Source organism: Aspergillus aculeatus (assembly GCF_001890905.1).
Source record: "Aspergillus aculeatus ATCC 16872 unplaced genomic scaffold ASPACscaffold_1, whole genome shotgun sequence".
In the NCBI taxonomy this organism is placed as follows: domain Eukaryota; kingdom Fungi; phylum Ascomycota; class Eurotiomycetes; order Eurotiales; family Aspergillaceae; genus Aspergillus; species Aspergillus aculeatus.
In genome coordinates, this window is record NW_017962976.1 from 3,078,170 (window position 1) to 3,097,130 (window position 18,961).

At 52.0% G+C, this 18,961-nt stretch overlaps 4 protein-coding genes across 4 annotated transcripts; 3 read left to right on the top strand and 1 right to left on the bottom strand.

The window, feature by feature from the left end:
• Positions 1-256: 256 nt before the first annotated feature.
• Positions 257-4,257, top strand: rna14 (cleavage polyadenylation factor subunit RNA14). The gene is made up of 5 exons (XM_020195481.1): positions 257-1,513; positions 1,571-2,002; positions 2,064-3,063; positions 3,133-3,819; positions 3,892-4,257. Exons 1-5 carry the CDS (start codon positions 617-619, stop codon positions 3,906-3,908), a joined length of 3,033 nt encoding a protein of 1,010 aa, XP_020061528.1. The 5' UTR covers positions 257-616; the 3' UTR covers positions 3,909-4,257.
• Positions 4,258-6,875: 2,618 nt separating this feature from the next.
• ASPACDRAFT_1852136 (putative eukaryotic translation initiation factor eIF-2C4) lies at positions 6,876-9,926 on the top strand (the record flags this gene model as incomplete). The annotated part of the gene is made up of 6 exons (XM_020197234.1): positions 6,876-7,079; positions 7,131-7,243; positions 7,294-7,484; positions 7,535-7,683; positions 7,738-9,577; positions 9,631-9,926. The coding sequence occupies 6 exons, from the start codon at positions 6,876-6,878 to the stop codon at positions 9,825-9,827; spliced, it is 2,694 nt and encodes an 897-aa protein (XP_020061529.1). The 3' UTR covers positions 9,828-9,926.
• A 1,933-nt stretch (positions 9,927-11,859) lies between these two features.
• On the bottom strand, positions 11,860-15,969 carry ASPACDRAFT_74709 (SAGA histone acetyltransferase complex subunit SPT7). The gene is made up of 4 exons (XM_020204282.1): positions 14,811-15,969; positions 13,602-14,746; positions 12,864-13,549; positions 11,860-12,807 (listed from the first exon to the last, which is right to left on the bottom strand). The coding sequence occupies exons 1-4, from the start codon at positions 15,904-15,906 to the stop codon at positions 12,216-12,218; spliced, it is 3,519 nt and encodes a 1,172-aa protein (XP_020061530.1). The 5' UTR covers positions 15,907-15,969; the 3' UTR covers positions 11,860-12,215.
• Positions 15,970-16,745: 776 nt separating this feature from the next.
• On the top strand, positions 16,746-17,600 carry ASPACDRAFT_56581 (VanZ family protein; the record flags this gene model as incomplete). Its single annotated transcript, XM_020203146.1, has 2 exons — positions 16,746-16,770; positions 16,978-17,600. The coding sequence occupies 2 exons, from the start codon at positions 16,746-16,748 to the stop codon at positions 17,598-17,600; spliced, it is 648 nt and encodes a 215-aa protein (XP_020061531.1).
• Positions 17,601-18,961: the final 1,361 nt, after the last annotated feature.

The following is an 18,961-nucleotide window of genomic DNA, read 5'->3' on the forward strand; positions in this document are numbered from 1 at the left end:
AGAACGCCAGCAAGTATTGTCTGTACCTAATGGTAGTGGTGGTGGTTGTTATGGTAGTGGTGGTAGTTACGTTAGTGGTAGCAGTGCTAAGGCCGTCAATTAAACATCCCAAAGAAGGATCGGCGACGCGCCGCCGGGCGCGTGTGGGCGACGGCGACGCATCTTTCGCGCTCACCGCCTACAGCTCATCACGTGCGACCTATCGCCCAATGCGTGACAGCCGCAGCTTCTGCCACAAGCTCCAGCCCAGAATCCACTGCAACTGCACCTCATCTCCATCGGTGTGATACCTGTGAGATCCACCAGGAGGGTTTCCTTTATTGTCCGAACTTTCAGTCGCTTGCAGCTGTTTTCTTTTCTTTCTACCTTGGTTCCTTTCGAAGCTACAATCTAGAAGACTTGTGTCGATCCTTTGTCTTTTCCAGATTACTCTGGGTTGGCAGTCGGTAGCACCGCCCGCTTGACACACACCCTCTTCTCCGTATGATTCCCTAAAGAGTCATCTCGATCTTATTCCCCTCTACCTCAACGTCAGCTCTCCAGTCGCTAACCGCCACTTTTCGCAGGTAGTCCAACTTTTCGACCCTTATCGCGAGCGAGACCACATCCTTTTGTCATGGCTGAAGATGATGCTGAGAACGCCTTTTTCCAGGCTCAGGCAATGAATGCGGACTCTGTGGACTATAAGGCTGTTGAAGAGCATACTGCAGATAGTTCAGATTCAGATGATTATGACCCTTCAAAAACACTGCCAGATCAGTATTCTGTTTCCTCCGCGACAGATTCCAAGCAAACTGAAAATGTTCCTTCCGTTGCTCCTCCTTCCATTTCCACCCCGCCACCAGACCAGACCTCTTCTTCTTCCCTTGCCCCTGAAACAGACCCTAGTCAGCAAGCTGGCAATACCTACCCTTCCCAAACACCTTCCCGAGCTGAGTCTCAGGCATCAACATCTGGCCTTGCCACTGGGGCTTCTGTTCCGCCCAAGACCAGGACGATTGGGGGGTTTGTGGTTGAGGATGAGGATGAGGATGATGCGGGTGATGCAGATGATTATGAGCCGCCGGCTGTACTAGGTGTCGAGGACATGAATACTATACCTTCGCAACCCATTTCAGGAAATGCAAATGAAGCTACTTCTACCCCTGATGTATCATTGGATGAGCCTGCGCAGGAGTCTGCCAGCGTCAAGAATGTCCCTAATAGCTCTTTCCCTGCTGCTTCTAAAAATGATGCGTCTGTGGCTTCGGGCCAGGAGTTGTACAACGCGCGTACTCTACCGCCGGACAGCGCGCAGGAGAGCAATGCAGCTACTCCCCAGCCGGAATCTCCCTCCACGTCCAAGGGTCGCCTGCCTCACGATCGCATCGGCATTCTGGAGGACAGGATCAAGGAGGACCCCCGAGGTGATATGTCTGCCTGGCTGGAGTTGATTAACGAACACAGAAGCCGCAATAGGATCGACAATGCACGCGACGTCTATGAACGCTTCTTGAAAGTGTTTCCTTTCTCGGTGAGTATCGCTGGATTCACTCGCCAGCGTGACCATTGTCGGCTAATCGCCTTCTAGGCCGAACAATGGGTTGCATATGCGAATATGGAAGCGGAGCTCAATGAGCTCTTCCGTTTAGAACAGATCTTCAGCCGGACCCTTTTGACCATTCCCGATGTCCGGCTGTGGACCGTATATCTGGACTACGTTCGTCGGCGGAATCCCCTGACTACGGATACCACGGGCCAGGCACGGAGGATCATCACTGCGGCTTATGATCTAGCCTTTCAACATGTCGGCGTCGATAAGGACGCGGGAGCCATCTACGCCGAGTATGTCCAATTCATTCGCTCGGGCCCCGGAAATGCTGGAGGGTCCGGATGGCAAGATCAACAGAAGATGGACCTGCTCCGCAAGGCCTACCATAAGGCCATCTGCGTCCCCAACCAGGAAACCAGCTCACTCTGGAACCAGTATGATCAGTTTGAAAAGTCATTGAATAAGATGACGGTAAGTCTATCAAGCCATTTTGTGGTTGGGAGATTGTCAGGCTCACATTGAATTTACATAGGGCTTCAAATTTGTACAGGAACAGTCACCGGCCTTTGTAACCGCTCGTACCGCTTACCATGAGCTGCAGCACATCACGCAGGGACTCCTTCGCACATCACTGCCCAGAATGCCGCCTGTGCCCGGCTCTGATGGCGACGTTGAGTATGCGCAGCAGGTGGAGATCTGGAAAAAATGGATTAAATGGGAGAAGGACGATCCACTTGTGCTGAAGGAAGACGACCCCGCGACCTTCAAAGCCCGGGTGATCTATGTCTACAAACAAGCTCTCATGGCCCTCAGATTCTTGCCCGAAATGTGGTTCGAAGCAGCCGAATTCTGCTTCCATCATGATTTAGAGAACGAAGGAAATGAGTTCCTGAAGCATGGCATAGACGCGAATCCGGAGAGCTGCTTGCTTGCATTTAAGCGTGCTGACCGGCTGGAAATCACTACCGAGTCGGAACAGGATCCCATCGTGCGCGGTGCCAAAGTCAGAGAACCCTACGACAGACTACTTGATTCGCTCTACGAGCTGATTGCCAAGGCTCGCACCCGCGAGGATCAAGATGTTGCTCGCCTGGAAGAAACATTCGCCAAGATGCAACCCGAGAAGCCGCCGTCGAAGAACGATGATGACGACGACCTGCAGGAGGCAAAGGCGCGGGAGTCTGTCAAGAAATCCCAGATCGAAGCCGTTCGGAATGCACATGCGATCCAGATAGGCATCCTTTCCAAGACTGTGTCGTTCGCCTGGATCGCTCTCATGCGCGCGATGCGCCGCATTCAGGGCAAGGGCAAGCTCAACGAGATGCCGGGATCGAGATCGATCTTCCAAGATGCCCGCAAGCGCGGTCGCATCACGAGTGATGTTTATATAGCGAGTGCTCTCATAGAATATCATTGTTATAAGGATCCTGCCGCTACCAAGATCTTCGAACGAGGTGCCAAGCTTTTCCCGGAGGACGAGAACTTCGCTTTGGAGTACTTGAAGCACCTCATCGACATCAACGATGTCATCAGTAAGTCCTTTTTCCCCCCACTGATTTCAAGAACCTTCAACGGAATGATACTGATCTCCGCCGTGCCAGATGCTAGAGCGGTCTTTGAGATGACCGTGAGGAAGTTGGCCGCCAACCCGGAGAATGTGCACAAGACCAAGCCCATCTTTGCCTTCCTTCATGAGTATGAGTCGCGGTATGGCGACCTCGTCCAAGTCATCAACCTCGAAACCCGTATGCGTGAACTGTTTCCCGAAGACCCAACATTGGAGCAATTCGCCCATCGGTTCTCGACCCCGGCTTTCGACCCCACAGCCGTGCATCCCATCATTTCACCCTCCCAGACCAGACCCAAGTCGGCGTATGCGGCTGACCAGATGATGTCTCGCCACGACACTCCCAACTCTCGATTTCCGGATCCGTCTATTACGAATTCACCCAAGCGGCAGTTGGAGGAGTTCGACGACGATATGGGCCGCCCACGCAAGTTCGTTCGGGCAGAGTCTCCGCTAAAGACCACGCAAAGACGCCAGATGGACCAGAAGCGCCCTATGGCCAATCAATCCCAGTTCAGATCCCAGGGGTCACCTGCTCCCCTCCCCCGAGACATTGTCAACCTCCTGAGTATGATTCCTCCGGCTTCTGCGTACAATGCAGGGCGGTTCTCTCCGGAGAAAATGGTCGATCTTATCCGCAGGATCGATATGCCTAGTTCCATCTCGCAAATCCCTTTCCCTCGTGGGCCCGGGGCAGGGCAAGCACCGCAATCCTTCCCTGGTATGTGACTACACTTCCTTCAAAACACCACTGCTTGTGATGAAGAGGGGGCTAATAGCTCTTGGCTTCCAGGTGCCTATCGTTCTTAATCTATGAGTCATATAAACACGTTGTCGTGTAAATTCTTTTTTCCTGCGTGAATGTGGCCACCATGCACCCGCGCTGTATCATTCGTTCTCATTTTTGGTTGCGACAGCGGCGCGGCTCTGGACTGTACAGTTGTTGGTCGTCTTTTGCATTTGATGAGTGGGCGTTTCAAGCTTGGCGATTCCGTCGGTTGATCTTCATTTTTAGTGTCTATTTTAATCGCGTCGGGCGGCTTTGTACAGTGTGGCATCGGCCTGGGAAAGGCGAGGCTTGGGTTGTTGATGCGGGGATCCTATCATTCAGTTCTCTACCTTCTCGCTATATCACCCGATCAATCAACTGTGTTGACCCATTTATTCCATCTGCAGAATACCGTAGCCCTCGAAGACTTTGGGATGTGATAGTATTGTGTCCGGGCAATTTCGTCATTTTCGAGCCTGAAGCGAACTCGGTTAGCGTTCATCTTTGGTTGAATTGCCGTGCTGAGTTTACTAACCAACAAGTAGGCTCATGCATTCGAACATCAAGTGTCTGCGTAGATCGTCGCATATGTCACTGCTGTTTGCAGCTGCGGTGGAGAATGGAGAAAGATGGTGGTTGTCGTGCACAAGCTTACGGCTCGTATGTCCTTGGAGTCATGTCTACGACCATTGCGTTGCTCGGTCCTAAAATTGGTATAATGGTCTTCCGGTTCGAGCATAAGGCTGTCAGGGATTGAGATGTGTCCTAGCACATATATACAGACTTGGGGGGCCGAATTGCAGTTACCACTTTTGTTTATATCCGCACGAGGTTGGATGTATGTGTTCTTTACCACCAGGCTGGAATTGATATTCCTATTTCTGGCTTGTAATGTATACAGACCACGAGCAAGACTCAGACACCTCATCTGTATCAGCTGTAGTCAACATCGATGCTCAGATGGGAAGCATGACGCCCAGTGGCACTTAAGCATCACTCGCCCATCACTTGCTCCGCAGCACTTGCTCGCGATAGCTTCAGCTGCAACTCATATAGCACCCACATCTACTTCTCTGCCGGCTTACAACTATACCAGTTAGCAACACCTCATCTCGACCCAGCTGTTTTCCCTATATCTCATGTTGTATCACCTCAGGGTCCCCGTCAATTCCTCGTTTGCTCCTTTCCGGTAGCTAACCTCGTTTGCCCCGGAGAGTACCTAGATATCACTCACAACGAACTCTCACATTCTCTCTTATATTTGCCTTACCCACTGGCTTATTTCCTTTTCTACCGTCCATCCCGTTCTTGGTCTTCCTCTTTGGGTGAGCGCGTCGCGGTCGTGGTTACCAGCAACACATCGCGTACCACACTCTCATCACTCATCTCTGGCCTCACTCCCACCCTCTTCTTCTCAATTCTCGAGTCATCTCTTCCCTCATCTCTTCCCTCACCTCTCCGCTCATCTCTCCACTCACATCCAACCTCACCTATACCCTAGATTCATACTTCGGCCCTCTCCACATCCCTCAGTCCTCCTTCCATCCTTCCTCACATCTTTCCTTCCACTCCTCCATCCCACTCTCAATCCGTCAGAATACCCATAGCAGCGACACCCATCCCCTCGATTCCCTGCCTGAGACAACGTCCTCTGCCTGTTGACATCTTTCTCCATACCTGCAAGCAGCAATTGCTCCGCTGCCTGCGTCCTAATTCCTCCCCATCCTAATTATCCTTCAATTGGCCCCTTGTGCGCATCCCTATTTTCCGCAATCCTTATACCTTAATCTGCTTCACTGCACGCAAATCCTGGTCGATCTTGCTTGACCGTCGAAGTCGAATCCTATCAGGTATGTGCTTCCGAAGCAGGTTCGCCTCGCCCCGCTCGTGCACCCATGTGCTTGCATTTGAGCCGGTCATGCCAATGCTGGAGCTCGGTCTGTGCTATGAGCTAGCGGTCGAAAATTCGCTGCTATTGCACCGGGGGGCATTGCATGCAAGCATGCTCGACATCTGCAATACATGGCTTGTCACATTCTCGAGCCCTTAATCACTGTGCTGCGTAACGAGCTGGCTGACATGTCGAGTTGCAGGAGCAAACGGAAATATTCCAACATCGGCTCTCCTGCTTAGCAAAATGGCTAGCCATAGCTCTGGTCCGTTGGCGGATCCTGCCTTGGAGAAGCCGAAATTGGTCACAGACATGTGCAGGAACATCGATTTGCCCATGGGAGCATACAATGTTAACCACCTGGTATGTTCATTTCCTGTTAGGTGTTTTCCAGTCAAACGGTTGCTGTCAGTCAAGGCACTGGGGATAGTAGGGTTGGTGATAGTCGCGACGATGCTGTATTTTCCGAAGATTTTTGTCTGTCCTGTCTGTCGCTTTCTCTCATTCTCGTATTCACTCTGCATCGTCTGGACCTTGCATGATCTAATCGCACTTTCTTCTCCCCGAGTTCTGTATTCACCTCCTCTGTTCTGTCTCCATTGAAACCCCGCATTATGGCACTCCTTTTATCCTTGTTATGGGGAATGGCCTTGAATCACTTTGGATCTATACTATTCACTCCGGCTCTTGGTCGAATGGCCCCATTCATCCTTCTGGAGATTTACTACATGTTGTCAGCTTCCTATTGAAGACACCTGGTCTTCACTATTCTTGCCCACAGATCCTTGAATGGTTTTCATTGCTTCACTGAGCGGCAGACCCTGGTTCTGTTCCACCTCCAATATATAAGAACCCTCTACCCTCTCTCTTTCTCTCTCTCTCTCGTCTTCTTCCTTCCATTCTCCATCATCCTTTCTTAACCACAACTCTTCAAACATTGAACTTCGTCTTCTACCTTCGTCTTTCATAAGCTACCTACCTTCGTCTTTCTCAAGCTACCAAGACTTCCCTTTGCGTTTGACGTACAGCTACGTCTGTCTATCACACCCTACATTCCCAGCCTTATCTCTCTACCCTACCCTTCCAATCTCCTATTTGATCTTCGTTTCTATTCAACATGGAAAACCTGGAAGCCATCGACAAGCTTCCAGATGGCCTCCGCCATCTGAGAATCCGTACTGATGACGAAATGGAAAAGTACAAAATTCCATGCGAGACCGTTCCTCGCCCGGCCTTCAACACCACAGGAAAGGAGATCGAGGTCACTTTGAACGCCTATCCGATCCTCAAGTTTCCAAGTAGGAAGATTTTCCAGTACGATGTAAGTATAGGCCGCTCAACTACTAGCATGTCATACTCACAGTCTACCTAGGTCCAGATTGGCAACGGCGCCGAGAAGAATGTCGTGATCAAGAAGGTCTGGGATTCCAGTGCTAGGAAGGCCGCCCTCAGGGGCATCATTTTCGATGGCCAGAAACTGGCTTGGTATGTCTCGCCCCGCGTCCTCGTGTGCAGCCCGACTGACATAATATTAGGACCTTGAATGATTACAAGGATGGCGTGAACATCATGGTCGATTTGGACGCTGAGCAAGGCCGTCCCAAGGGTGCTAAGGCCAATGTTTTCCGTCTGCTTGTACGACCCACCAAAGCTGTCGATCTTTCGGCCTTGAACCTTTGGCTCCAGGGACGCACCGATATGTCGGAGAATGTCCTGCAAGCTTTGAGTAAGTAGCCTATTTTGCTGAGCACGATCAAGAGCTAACGAACGTCACAGACTTCCTTGATCACGTCCTCCGCGAACATCCATCTACCAAGTACGTGGCAATCAAACGCTCGTTCTTCGACCCTGAAGGCGCCTGCCAGGATTTGGGCCAATGTGTATACGCCTTCAAGGGTGTGTATCAGGCTATTCGTCCTGCTTTGGTGAGCGCATTCAGTCTCCTCTTTTGCCGCTTTGCTTACTTATACTTCTTGCAGGGCCGTGGACTTATCGTGAACATCGACGTCTCCAACACTTGTTTCTGGTCTCGCTGTGGTGTGATGCAGTTGGCAATTGCCGTACTGGATGCCAGAGATATTCAAGAGGTTGTGCACAAATGTGCGCCTATTTCAGATAAGCATGGCGGTACGACCGAGTCTCCACATTTCTTTGAGGTTCATCGCAAGGTGAGAAAGCTTGTAGTGCAAGCCCACTACAGAGGTTGTCCCTGCACTGGGGTCAACTTCACCATCAAGGGCCTGGTCAACGGCAATGCCCGCCAGTACATGCTTGACATTAAGGACAAGGCCACCGGAAAGGTCGAGCGCATGAGTGTCGAGCAGTACTTCAAGAAGAGGTACAATATTTTCCTCGATTACCCTGAGCTGCCTATGGTGGAAATGACCAAGAAAGGTGTTGTTTACCCCATGGAGCTCCTCACAATTCATGGCTTTACCCGCTATCCTTGGAAGTTAAACGAGTATCAGACCTCCGCGATGATCAGGTATTGTGCTTCTCGCCCAGCTGAGAGACTTAACTCGATTCTGGGTAACAAAAAGATGATGGACCACTCCAACGACCCTGTCCTGCGTGCTTTCGGACTCCAGGTCGATAACAACATGATCCGGGGCAAAGCTCGTCTTCTCCCAAGCCCCGACATTCAATTCGGTGGTAACCAACGCCACAACCCTGGAACAAACGGCCGCTGGGACCTTCGTGGCAAGAAATTCTACCAGCCAAACCGACGCGCCCTCGAGGCCTGGGGTGTGGGATATTTTGTGGGCAAGCGTGGTGCTGCCAACAAAGCTCAGGTTGAAGCCTTCTGTGACGGTCTCATGAAAGCCTATGCGGGACATGGCGGACAAGTGGCGCGGCGGCCAGTCGTTGTCGAGCTCAAGGAAGATATTGGTGAAGCGATCAAAAAGCTCTATGACACGGTCATGGCTAAGTGCGGCAAGCAGATTCCTCAGCTTCTTATGGTTGTTGTCCCCAACAAGGACTCCTTTGCTTACCACCGGATCAAGAAGTCATGCGACTGCCGCTTTGGTATTCCTTCTCAGTGTGTGCTTGCATCCCACGTCATGAAGGGGAACCCACAGTACTATTCCAACGTCCTGATGAAGGTCAATGCCAAACTTGGTGGCACCACAGCACGTGTGGTCTCTAAGACGCCGGGCGCAACTCTCCGACCCAACTCCATGATTATCGGAGCAGATGTCACGCACTCCCCAATGGGCGTTTGGTCACCCTCCATGGCCGCTGTCTCTGTTTGCATGGACAACTTCGGTGGTCGTTACTTCGGTGCTTGCGAGGCTAATGGAGATCGTGTTGAGATTATCAACCGTGCCAATCTTGAGATCATGCTTACTCCTCTGATCCGTGAATGGATGTCTACCGTTGGACAGGGGCGTGCCCCGGAGCATGTCTATTACTTCCGCGACGGCGTCTCGACCGGCCAGTTTGAACAGGTCCTTAAGTCGGAGGTGTTCGATATGAAGGCCATCTTTATGAAGCTTACCCAGGATAGATGGGCCGGCAAATTCACTGTTGTTATTGCGAACAAACGGCACCATCTGCGGGCTTTCCCCAGACCCGGTGACCGCAATGCTGCGGATAAGAACGGCAACCCACTGCCCGGTACTTTGATTGAAAAGGATGTGACTAGTCCTCATGATTGGGACTTCCTGCTCTACTCGCATATTGCGCTTCAGGGTACCTCTCGTCCTGTGCATTACCATGTGATCTTGGATCAGATTGGACATAAGTCTCATGAACTCGAGAATTTGATTTACGACCACTGTTATCAGTACATGCGGTCTACTACATCTGTTTCACTGCGTATGTTGACTACCCCTTGTCATTTCCACTGCTATTGACACTAAAATTTCTAGATCCGGCGGTTTATTATGCGCATTTGATCGCAGCTCGTGCGAGGAACCACGAGGATGTGTCTTCGAGTTCGGGCCCGCAGAGTGGACCAACGGTCAAACTTACCAACCCGAAGCCTGAGAAGCGTCCTGCCGATCCAAGACTGCTTCCCATGGTCGGTAACTCGAACAGACTTCCTTTCACCATGTGGTACATTTGAGACTGCGATGCAATCTGGGGATGATTTGACACGGTGCGGTGAGATGGTTTTTAATGGCATTGAGGGCGGAGAGTTGGAGAGTCGGAAGAAAGGGGTTTCCTTTGCAGTTTTTACCCAGTCAACCATGACTTGGATGATCTCTCTACTATCTTGTATTTATGTGATAGCGACTCGGATTGCAGCTTGGTTTTCAGGTCGGCAAGTTGCCTAGTTGATTGGAACTGACCGGTCCTTCGGGACTGGACGGATTTGAACGACAGGGCCAGCTGACTAGAGACGTAACTGCATCCAAGAATTAGCTATCAGAATTGCTTAATTGAACAATCAAAGCTTCTCAAGCCCATTGTGTTTGATCGTAGGTTTGGGAGCAGGATCTGACGATTGTATGGCTCGTGGAATGGCCGACATCTTCAGGGGCTGGGATGCCGGCAGGGAGGTTACACGACTTCATTCCGAACAAACGATCTCGCTTACGGAGCCATAGTCATCAGATGACAATCCTGGAAATGGAGATCCATCGTAGCTCGGCTGCAGGCTCCAGTCCCGGTCCAGGTAAACAAAACTGCTGATGCTTACCAACCGTCGGAGATGACAACCCCCAGGGATTCATCCCGGAAATGGCTCGCAACAAACGCGCAACGGCCGCCCGATGATCTGTCTAGATCACCTGCACGCAGGCAGATGAGGAATAGGGTAGCGACTAGAGGGAGAGAATCAAAATGGAGAAAGGGGGAGCAATAGAGAGGGCAACAACCAATCCCAACCCCATGCTGTTTGTTCTTCTTGCCGATTCCAAATTAGTAGTGAGAACGCAGGCTTCTCAGCCTACCTACTTACCTACCTACCTACTTACCCGACAGGGTCGATCGTCACTTCCCACTTCTGTCATACTTGTAGTTGTAGCTGTTCCAGCATCATGAAAGAAGGGAGCAGCTTCGTAGTCACAAGAAGACCACAAAGTGCAGCGCAGTGCAGTTACTGTCCAGTTCAATCGCAAATGATAACTCAACGGAAAGGTTGAGGCCGACGAAAGATGATCGTGATCTAGGGACTCGAGAGCAAACGTATTATCCTTTTTGTTTGGCGGTCTGTCTGGCTCTGGGAAATTGGAAAGGGGAAGGGGAAGGGAAAGGATCTTTTCGTCTCCGTTACTTGGGTTGTCAATCTTGTTTTTTCTATTGTCTTAAGTAAAGATCATTCGAGGGATGGGGGTCACGCCCGCTGCCTGCTGTCCGCTGTCCGCTGTCCGCTGCATCAGCAATAGGTATGGAATTTAAGTGCTTATGTGAGAGAGATGGATGACCCCCCAGCAAGCGCCAGAGCAAGAGAGTCGAGACTCGACTCGGGTTTGGCATCCCGGCAAGGTGGAATCTTCTGGTTTGTGCGTTGGGCATTGCGCGTTGTGCGTAGGTTTGCGAGCGGATGATGCGTGTACCCGGTTGTCTCTGGTTCTTCTGCATTCGCCGAGGGGTGGGATGGGGGTGGGAAGAAACCGAGGCGAGAGCGAGAGCGTGGGCCAAGTCTATCTCTCTCTCTCTCTCTCTCTCTCTCTCTCTCTCTCTCTCTTGTCTTAGGTGATTGTGAGTGAGTGGGCTGGTTGTTTGATTTGGATTGGACACGTTGAGTGGTTTTTGTTTTTGTTTTTGTCTTTGCCTTAGAAATCTCCCTCTGTGAACATCCTCGATAACTACTCAAGAGAAAAATTGACGGGATGAGTTAGGGCTGTGCCACCCTTTCGGAATACTGCTGCTGCTGCGCCCATCGGAGAATCGGTGTATCCCACTCCCAAGGCCAAAAAAAAAGTACCGGTGACAGGGATCAAGATTTGATTTATTATTTTGATCTGATCTATCGACTGTGGTTTGCCTGAAACATGTACGGCGGGTGGAGGACCCGGAGTCAAATCTCATACCAAAGGGATTCTGGTTTGCACAAGTCTCGTTCCTTGAAAGATATGTGGATTCACTTTTTGGATTTGCTGATCTCTCCGCTGCCCTTCGCTGCACTCATACACACCGGTAATCTGGAGTAAAGAAAAAGAAAACACGCGCCTATCGCACACTGAGCACAGCCAAAAATCACAAAAAGGACGGGGAAGCAGAGAAAGAAAGGGAAAGAGGGTGGACAGGGTGATGCTGTCGGATGTTAAGGTGGCAAAAATATACTCAAAAAGAAGACAAATCACGAAGGGAAAAAGGGTTCACCATGCCAGGTATAATTGTAAGAGGTAGGGAGAAAGGGACGAGAAGTAAAAATGGCAAACGCTACAGTTACAAGAATCTCCAAAACCGACCTTGTGCCCACCCGCCAGTCACCCGAGCCCAGAAAAAAAGGTTGAACGTGAGACCACTCAAAAAAAGGGTCTTATACCATGATCATCATAACATTTCATGACGCATCAATAGCCACCGTTCCGTTCGTCAGTGGTGCAGCATTGTCAACGCTTTCCGCACCGACGCCATCAGGCCCGGTATCCATGTCCCCTTTGCCACTAAGGTCAGGAGTGGCATCCACAGAAGGCTCATCAGCGGGATTGGGCTTGACAGCGGTGGTGGCTGAAGCTTTCGTGCCATCCACACCCGGCAATGCCTCCTCTCCTTCTACAACAGATTCAGAAGCGCCGATACTGGCCCCACTGTATTTCTTGACTTTCTTCTTACTGGGTTCCGACATTCCGAGCTTGGAGGCGGGTTGTTGGCTTGCAGCAGATGGGGGAAGAGGTCGCTTCTGGGGGCTGGTGGTGAGACCTGAAGCTGCTGCAGGTGGCTGGATTTTGCCGGATGCAGGAAGACGAGGTCGGGCGGCCGTAGGTCGTTGTTTCGGGGGAAGCTCAAGATCTTCGACTAAAGACTCGCTGTTACTGGTCTTCAACTTGGCACCAAGGAACCCTTGTACCAGACCAATTTGCGAAGACAATGTCTCAGATGTGATGCGAGGGTAAGCGGGAGGCGGGGGAAAGAGCGTGACAGCTTGTGCAGCACTGATGACAATGTCAGCATGAGTGTCTCAGTGTGGGAGGAGTGAAAAAAGACGCACCTTGTGTTCTGGGCCTGGGCAGCATTGTACATCCTATTCTGCAGAAGATGAAGCGGAACACTAAGGGTAGCCAACCCAAACTCTCTGTCCAGCCCCAACTCCTTGAATCCGAAGAAGTCTTCATCGATATCTTCGGCGAAGTCACCGCCAATGAACTGCTCGCTTCCGTCTTGAAAGGCACTGGAACCATCTTCGCCGCCATCCGCAAGGGCAGGTCGCAGAAGCTCGGACAGCAACGACCGAAGACGGTCATGGGCAGTTGAAAGCTTGGTCCCGAGACGTTCGACGTCGTCCTTGATGTATGACTCCAGGCTTTCCACATCGACACCAACAGAGGAGAGCGTATGGAGGACCATTTCCGGTTCCGTATACGCTCGTTTCCATTGCGGCGCTGTGTTCGGTTCTGGAGTTTCAGTCGCCGGAAGCTTCGGTGTTTCCATGTATGACTTCAAAGTCTCTCCAATTTTTTGAAAAAAATCCGAGGCGATGTCGGTTACTGCGTCTAGAGCTGACGGTTGATACTCTTCGAAACCAGTGTGATAGAATATCTTCGCTACTGAGCGCTGAAGGGCTGCTTTGCACACCCACGGAGAAATGACCGGGCCCCCGTCGTTCATCACATGCGCGGGAACATCGTGTTCAACAAACGGTTCAGGCTGATATTTCTGGAACTGGTTTTGGTACATCTGCGGCGCATCAGGACCCGTGATCTCCAAAAAAGTCTTAAGGATTACTTACCTGAGATTGCAGCTGCATCTGCTTAACAATGCCGATCTTCGAGCACACCTTCCGTGTCTCCTGCATTTGACGCATGTTCGCATCCATCTTGCGAGAAAGTTTGCTGTCCGGTTGAGTGAAAGACCCGGACGGCAGCACGCGCAAGAATTCTTCAGAGGCATCCACAATGTTACCATCGGAGTCCTCCTTCCATGACAAATGCGGAGGCAGGTCAGGAACGCCCGACATTACGTCGTAATAATCAGGAATAACTCGATCCTCGTCCACCTCGATTCCTTCGGCTAAGGTCTCACCCGCTGCACCAGGGTCCAGACCCTGCGCAGTAGACTCGCGGGCTTTGTCGCCCTCGGCATTGATTTGCATCTGGTTTCTCAGCCACCGCCTCATACCAGCCTTGGTCCTAAGCAGGGCCGGCTCCTCAGAGTTGAGTTTGTCGCCCTTGAACAGGCGATGTCGCTCCGCGGCTATGACAGCACGATCCTTTTTCGTGACCTGTTTCCAGACTTTATACTCGGGGTCCTCCGACTCCACGCCAGACGCCGGCAAGGCAGTCAGGGTGTTGTTGTTCGAAGGTATTAACCCATCAATCTCCATAGCGTCACCCTGGCTTCCTTGGACACCGGCGCCAACACCAGCAGGATCCGATGGGGTTTGCGTTCCCCCGGGAGGTGGCGTGGGAAAGCCATTCTGGGTGCCTTCCATCACGGTGTCTGAATCCGACCGTACAGGCGCGGATGGTTGAGAGGCTTGACCCGCAGGAGGTTCCGATCCGCTGGGGGTATTCCGCGCAGGAGCAGCTCCCTTCTTCGATGACTTGCCAGGCGCCTTCCTTCCGCGGGACGACATGATGGGCTCATCGTCGCTCTCGTCTGCGCCATCCATCTCGGCGAGCTGGAGCCTCCGCTCTTCTGCTTCCACCTCAGCCCGGTCTCTAATGACAATCTCCGGGATAAGGGGAACGAGCTTCTCAGTTTCTTTCTTCATATACAATGCATGTTTACGCAAGAAGTGCTCGGGGTTAGTGTTGTATTTGAAACAATTGGACCATATTAGGTTGATATCGTCAACGAATTCCTGCTTCGACTTATACTGCAGAGCTTTGAGCTTCTTAGTCATAGTGCCAAGGTCCATGGGGTGCTTGATAACTGAGATAGGGGTTAGCATATTGAAGAGCGACGATCCGTTCGCAAGACAACAGAGAGTTCTTACTCGTGTAGTAGTCAGGCGCATCGCGCTTGTTGACACGGGTCAAAAACGCCGTCGAGTGTTCTGTCATGGCTTTGAGTTCACTGAGGACCTTCTCGGCGGCCTCATAGAGCTCCTCTTGACCGATCTTATCCTCACTAGCCCACTTGCTTCGGTTCTTCCGAACTTCGCTCATCAGACTGCGCAGCTCTGCATCCGAAGCTTGCACCATGGTGCGCTTCATGTCAATGCGCGCGATCAGGTTCTTGAGGGTCAGGCTCGAGGCGCCCAGGTTGGCGCTACTCAGCGAGCCGTAGCCATTGGAGTTGGAATTGGGGTTGTTGCCTGCGTTGGCCTGGCCCGACATCTCCGCCTCGACTTGGCGCTCCGACTCTTCCAGTCGCTGCTGGTCCAGCATGGCATCTCTATCATTTTCTAGGGTATAAAAGAGGGTGTGGAAGCTCCGTTTGGCGGCCTCCTCGGTAGCCTTCTTATCTTGTTCTAGCTTTTTGCGGATGTCCTCCAGGGTTTCTTTCTTAGTTTCCTTTTGCGCTTCGATGACGGCCGACAAGGAGCCGCTGGAGGGCCGACTGGGCGACGGGAGACCGCTCGGGTCGTGAGATGTGCCGAGTGACTTGGACTTAGGAGGGGTTGGAGCCTCATCATTATCGTCGTCGTCGTCGTCGTCGTCGTCGTCGTCGTAGTCGTCGTAGTCGTCATCGTCGAGTTTCCTCGCGGGTTTCTTGGCGGGTGCGGGAGGCGGAGCCGACTCGTCGGCGCGTTGGCTCTTAGTCTGGGTCTCCTCCGCATCGGCGACCGCGCTGCGGGCGGCCTCCTCGGCGGATTTCTGGTTGGCGAAGAGATCGTTGATTTGCGCCTCGCTGCGCTTGTACAAGTCCCGGAACATGGCGATACGTGGGTCATCGTCGGCTGCCAGATCAGCATCGGATATCAAAGTTCCCGCGTGCAGGCCGTCGGCATCGGCCGAGGCGCGCAACTGGGGGGTGCGAGCGCCGGAAAAAGATTTGGAATAGCCATTGGCCGACCGCGCATCATGAAGGTCGTCGGGAGGGCGCAGATGGCCCGGGGGGAGCCAGGCGTGGTGGTGTCCGAGCGACATGCTCGCTCCAAAACCCCGATTCTGGGGGCGCGGGCGAGGGAGGGGGCTGCTGCTCGTTTCTCCACGGCTGGGGGGGATATCAAGTCCGGAGAGGGAAGAACGGGGCGGGGAGACCGGCGGAAAACGACATAGAGATTCAGGAACGAGCGCGAAGAAGCGAAGGACGATGGAACAAGAGCCAAAAGTGATGGCAGGGCAGCGAATTTGATGGAAGAAAGCAAAGGGCGCCTGCCGTACAGTTACGAGGTTCTCTGCGCGAACGGGATGAGGTGAGGTTCCAGCAGCCGTGAAAGGCGGAACGGCGGCCGCCGCAGGTTTAGACCAACCGCGCAGTTCTGATACTAAGCCCGAGCTGTTCACGGGAGGGATAGTGATATACTCAACAGATAAATGAATCCAAACACAAAGAGGGAATGTCAACAGGTGGGATAGATGTATAAGGGGGTGTTCTGTATCATTGATTGTCTTTGATGCTATTTGGATTGGAAGAAAAGAAGTGTTGAAGCAAGCAAGCAATTAGGTGAAGATGGATGGGAAGTAACAGAGGTAACAGAGGTAACAGAAGTAACAGAAGTAACAGTGCTAGAAAGCAACGGGATTGATTGCCTGACGGCCTGATCTTACCTTACCGTATGGTCACTGTTACAGATTACAGCAAGCAAGCAAGCACATGACGTTCTCGGAACTGCATCACCATTTCGGTAGTTAGCGAACTTCAGGTTATCTATCAATCACCAACATCATCAGACCTTCGACCTCTGTGCTTCCTCCCAGCCAGCTCTGGGTCGCTGTCCACCATCTTCTGATTGTTTCTTGATTCCCTCCTTCTTCTCCTCATCATGCGAATCCGCTATCCTTTTGCGGGTGAGTATTTGCTCTTTTCCCCCATTCGATCTTCTTATCGATTGCTCTCTCCCACCTCCCATTCCGAGCAAACACACAGACAAGATGAATTTCCCAAGCTATCTCAATCCACCCCAGACAAACTTATCCGGAGATAGTGTGGAACTTCAGCATCTTCCTCTCCACTCCATACATCTCAATCATGCTAATCAATCCCACCTAAAACAGGCGCCTTTGTCTTCCTCCTCATCCTCGCCGCCTACATCGGCCTCCTCCCCCACAGCGACTCGTCCAGCATACCGTCCCAACTGCAACCCAATGACAAATTCCTGCATGTCGTGACCTTCTTCCTCCTGTCGCTCGTCTTCTACTGGATCCCGGACACCTCGCGCCGCCGCACCCTGCACCTAACCCTCGTCGTGTGCACCCTCATCCTGGGCATCGGCTCCGAGATCGTCCAGGGCCTGCTCCCCAACGGCCGCACCTTCGACCCCTTCGACCTCCTCGCCAACATCGTCGGCAGCCTGGGCGCCGTCGGTCTGTGCAGCTGGTACCATCGCCGCATGCTCGACCGGCGCCGCAAGGCCCGCTTCGGCAGCCTGGGCGGCGGCGACGGCGCTGACGACGACATGGAGCTGGGGCTTGCCGGCAGCGGCGGCCACCACCACGATGACGATCATGACGGCCTCGGCCCGCAGGAGACCGGCGTCCTGAACCTGGAGCAGGAGGTGGACAACTGGGACGAGAACGCCGTGGACAATTGGGACACGGAAGATGGGCCGGACGAGCTAGGCGGGACCGCCGGGTCTTCGCCGGGGGAGGCCGGGGATGGGAAGAAGCGGAGTGATTGATTTCTTTGATCGCTGGAAAATTGATTGATTGGGATGGGTCGGTTGGATCGGTGGTCGGTTGGCTGAACTGGTTGATCATATAATTGTGTGATATCTCTTCCTTTCATCAACTTTATCAATCGATCGATCAGTTTCCCCCAACTATCTCTTCCCAATCCAAATCCAACACTCGTGCCGGTAGGTCTGCCCTGCAACTGGAACCTTCACCAGGTACTAGGTAGACAGTCCACCCGCCCTCATAGAAACGACGTACATGACGATCGACCTCCCACCCCCCTCTGCCAGGTGCTCTATTTCCACGCTCTCAAACCCAACAGATCTATCCAGCTACTAGGAAAAAATCATCCCTCCGAACCTCTCAAGTCCCAAAATCCCAACCTCCCACTGCCGCAGCGGCCAAACCCGCACCCCAGATTTGTCATATATATACGTAACCATTACCCCCAATCTCCTCTCTTCCTCTCTTCCTCCCTTCCTCCTTTGAAGTACGAACATGAGCAAGCATGCCACAAGCACATTATGACCATCCATGAGCTTTGTCTATCTATCTTTGCTTCCCGCCCTTCTAACAGCTCATCTACCTCGCCCGTGATCCTTGCCAATATATACTGTACCAAATGGCCTTCTAACCGAACCGGGAGTTTTATTCCCATTGTTAGAAGGAGATAGAACTTCTGTGGGAGGGGAGGGGGATTTGCATCTTGAATTGCCTGCTTGATCAAATCGGGGACGTTGTGTATTGAAGCTTTCTCTTGAGCGCTTCCACCCTCTCCCTCTTTCTTTCGGGGTTGGGTTGTCTTCGGCGGCTAGATTGCGCGAGGGGGAACCTGGTTTATGCCTGTGGAACAAAAGGAGTGTCTTACGGGATTGTCAAAGTTTGATTGTTCTATGGCTATCGTATTCATAAGGCATGCAGAAACGAGAGTAGGGTGCTGGTTTCGGGCCATACTTTGTAAATCGTGAATTTGGAGGATCAGGAAGGTAGGTAAGTAGATCTATCTGGCAGGGGAGCATAGGAGGCAGATTGAGAATAAAGTTGGACATGCAGCACGGTTCACAATTCTAATAGGTATGTAGGAAAGATGAGGGAGAGAGAAAAGAACAAAAGCTGTGGATACTCCGAAGTCACACAGCCGTTGATATGAGTAACATCTCGACTGCCGGTCATGAAAGGCGACATGGCCTAGACAGCACACCAGATAACAACATGAAGAGGCAAGGAGTATAACAGAGGATGCCAAAGAACAATTCACAAGCTAATCATCGTGACTATAAATATAGAACAGAAGGTGGAGACGAAGATAACTGCAACAAGCGTCGGGGTGGACGGAGTGAACAAATATAAGGATTAGAGTAGAATA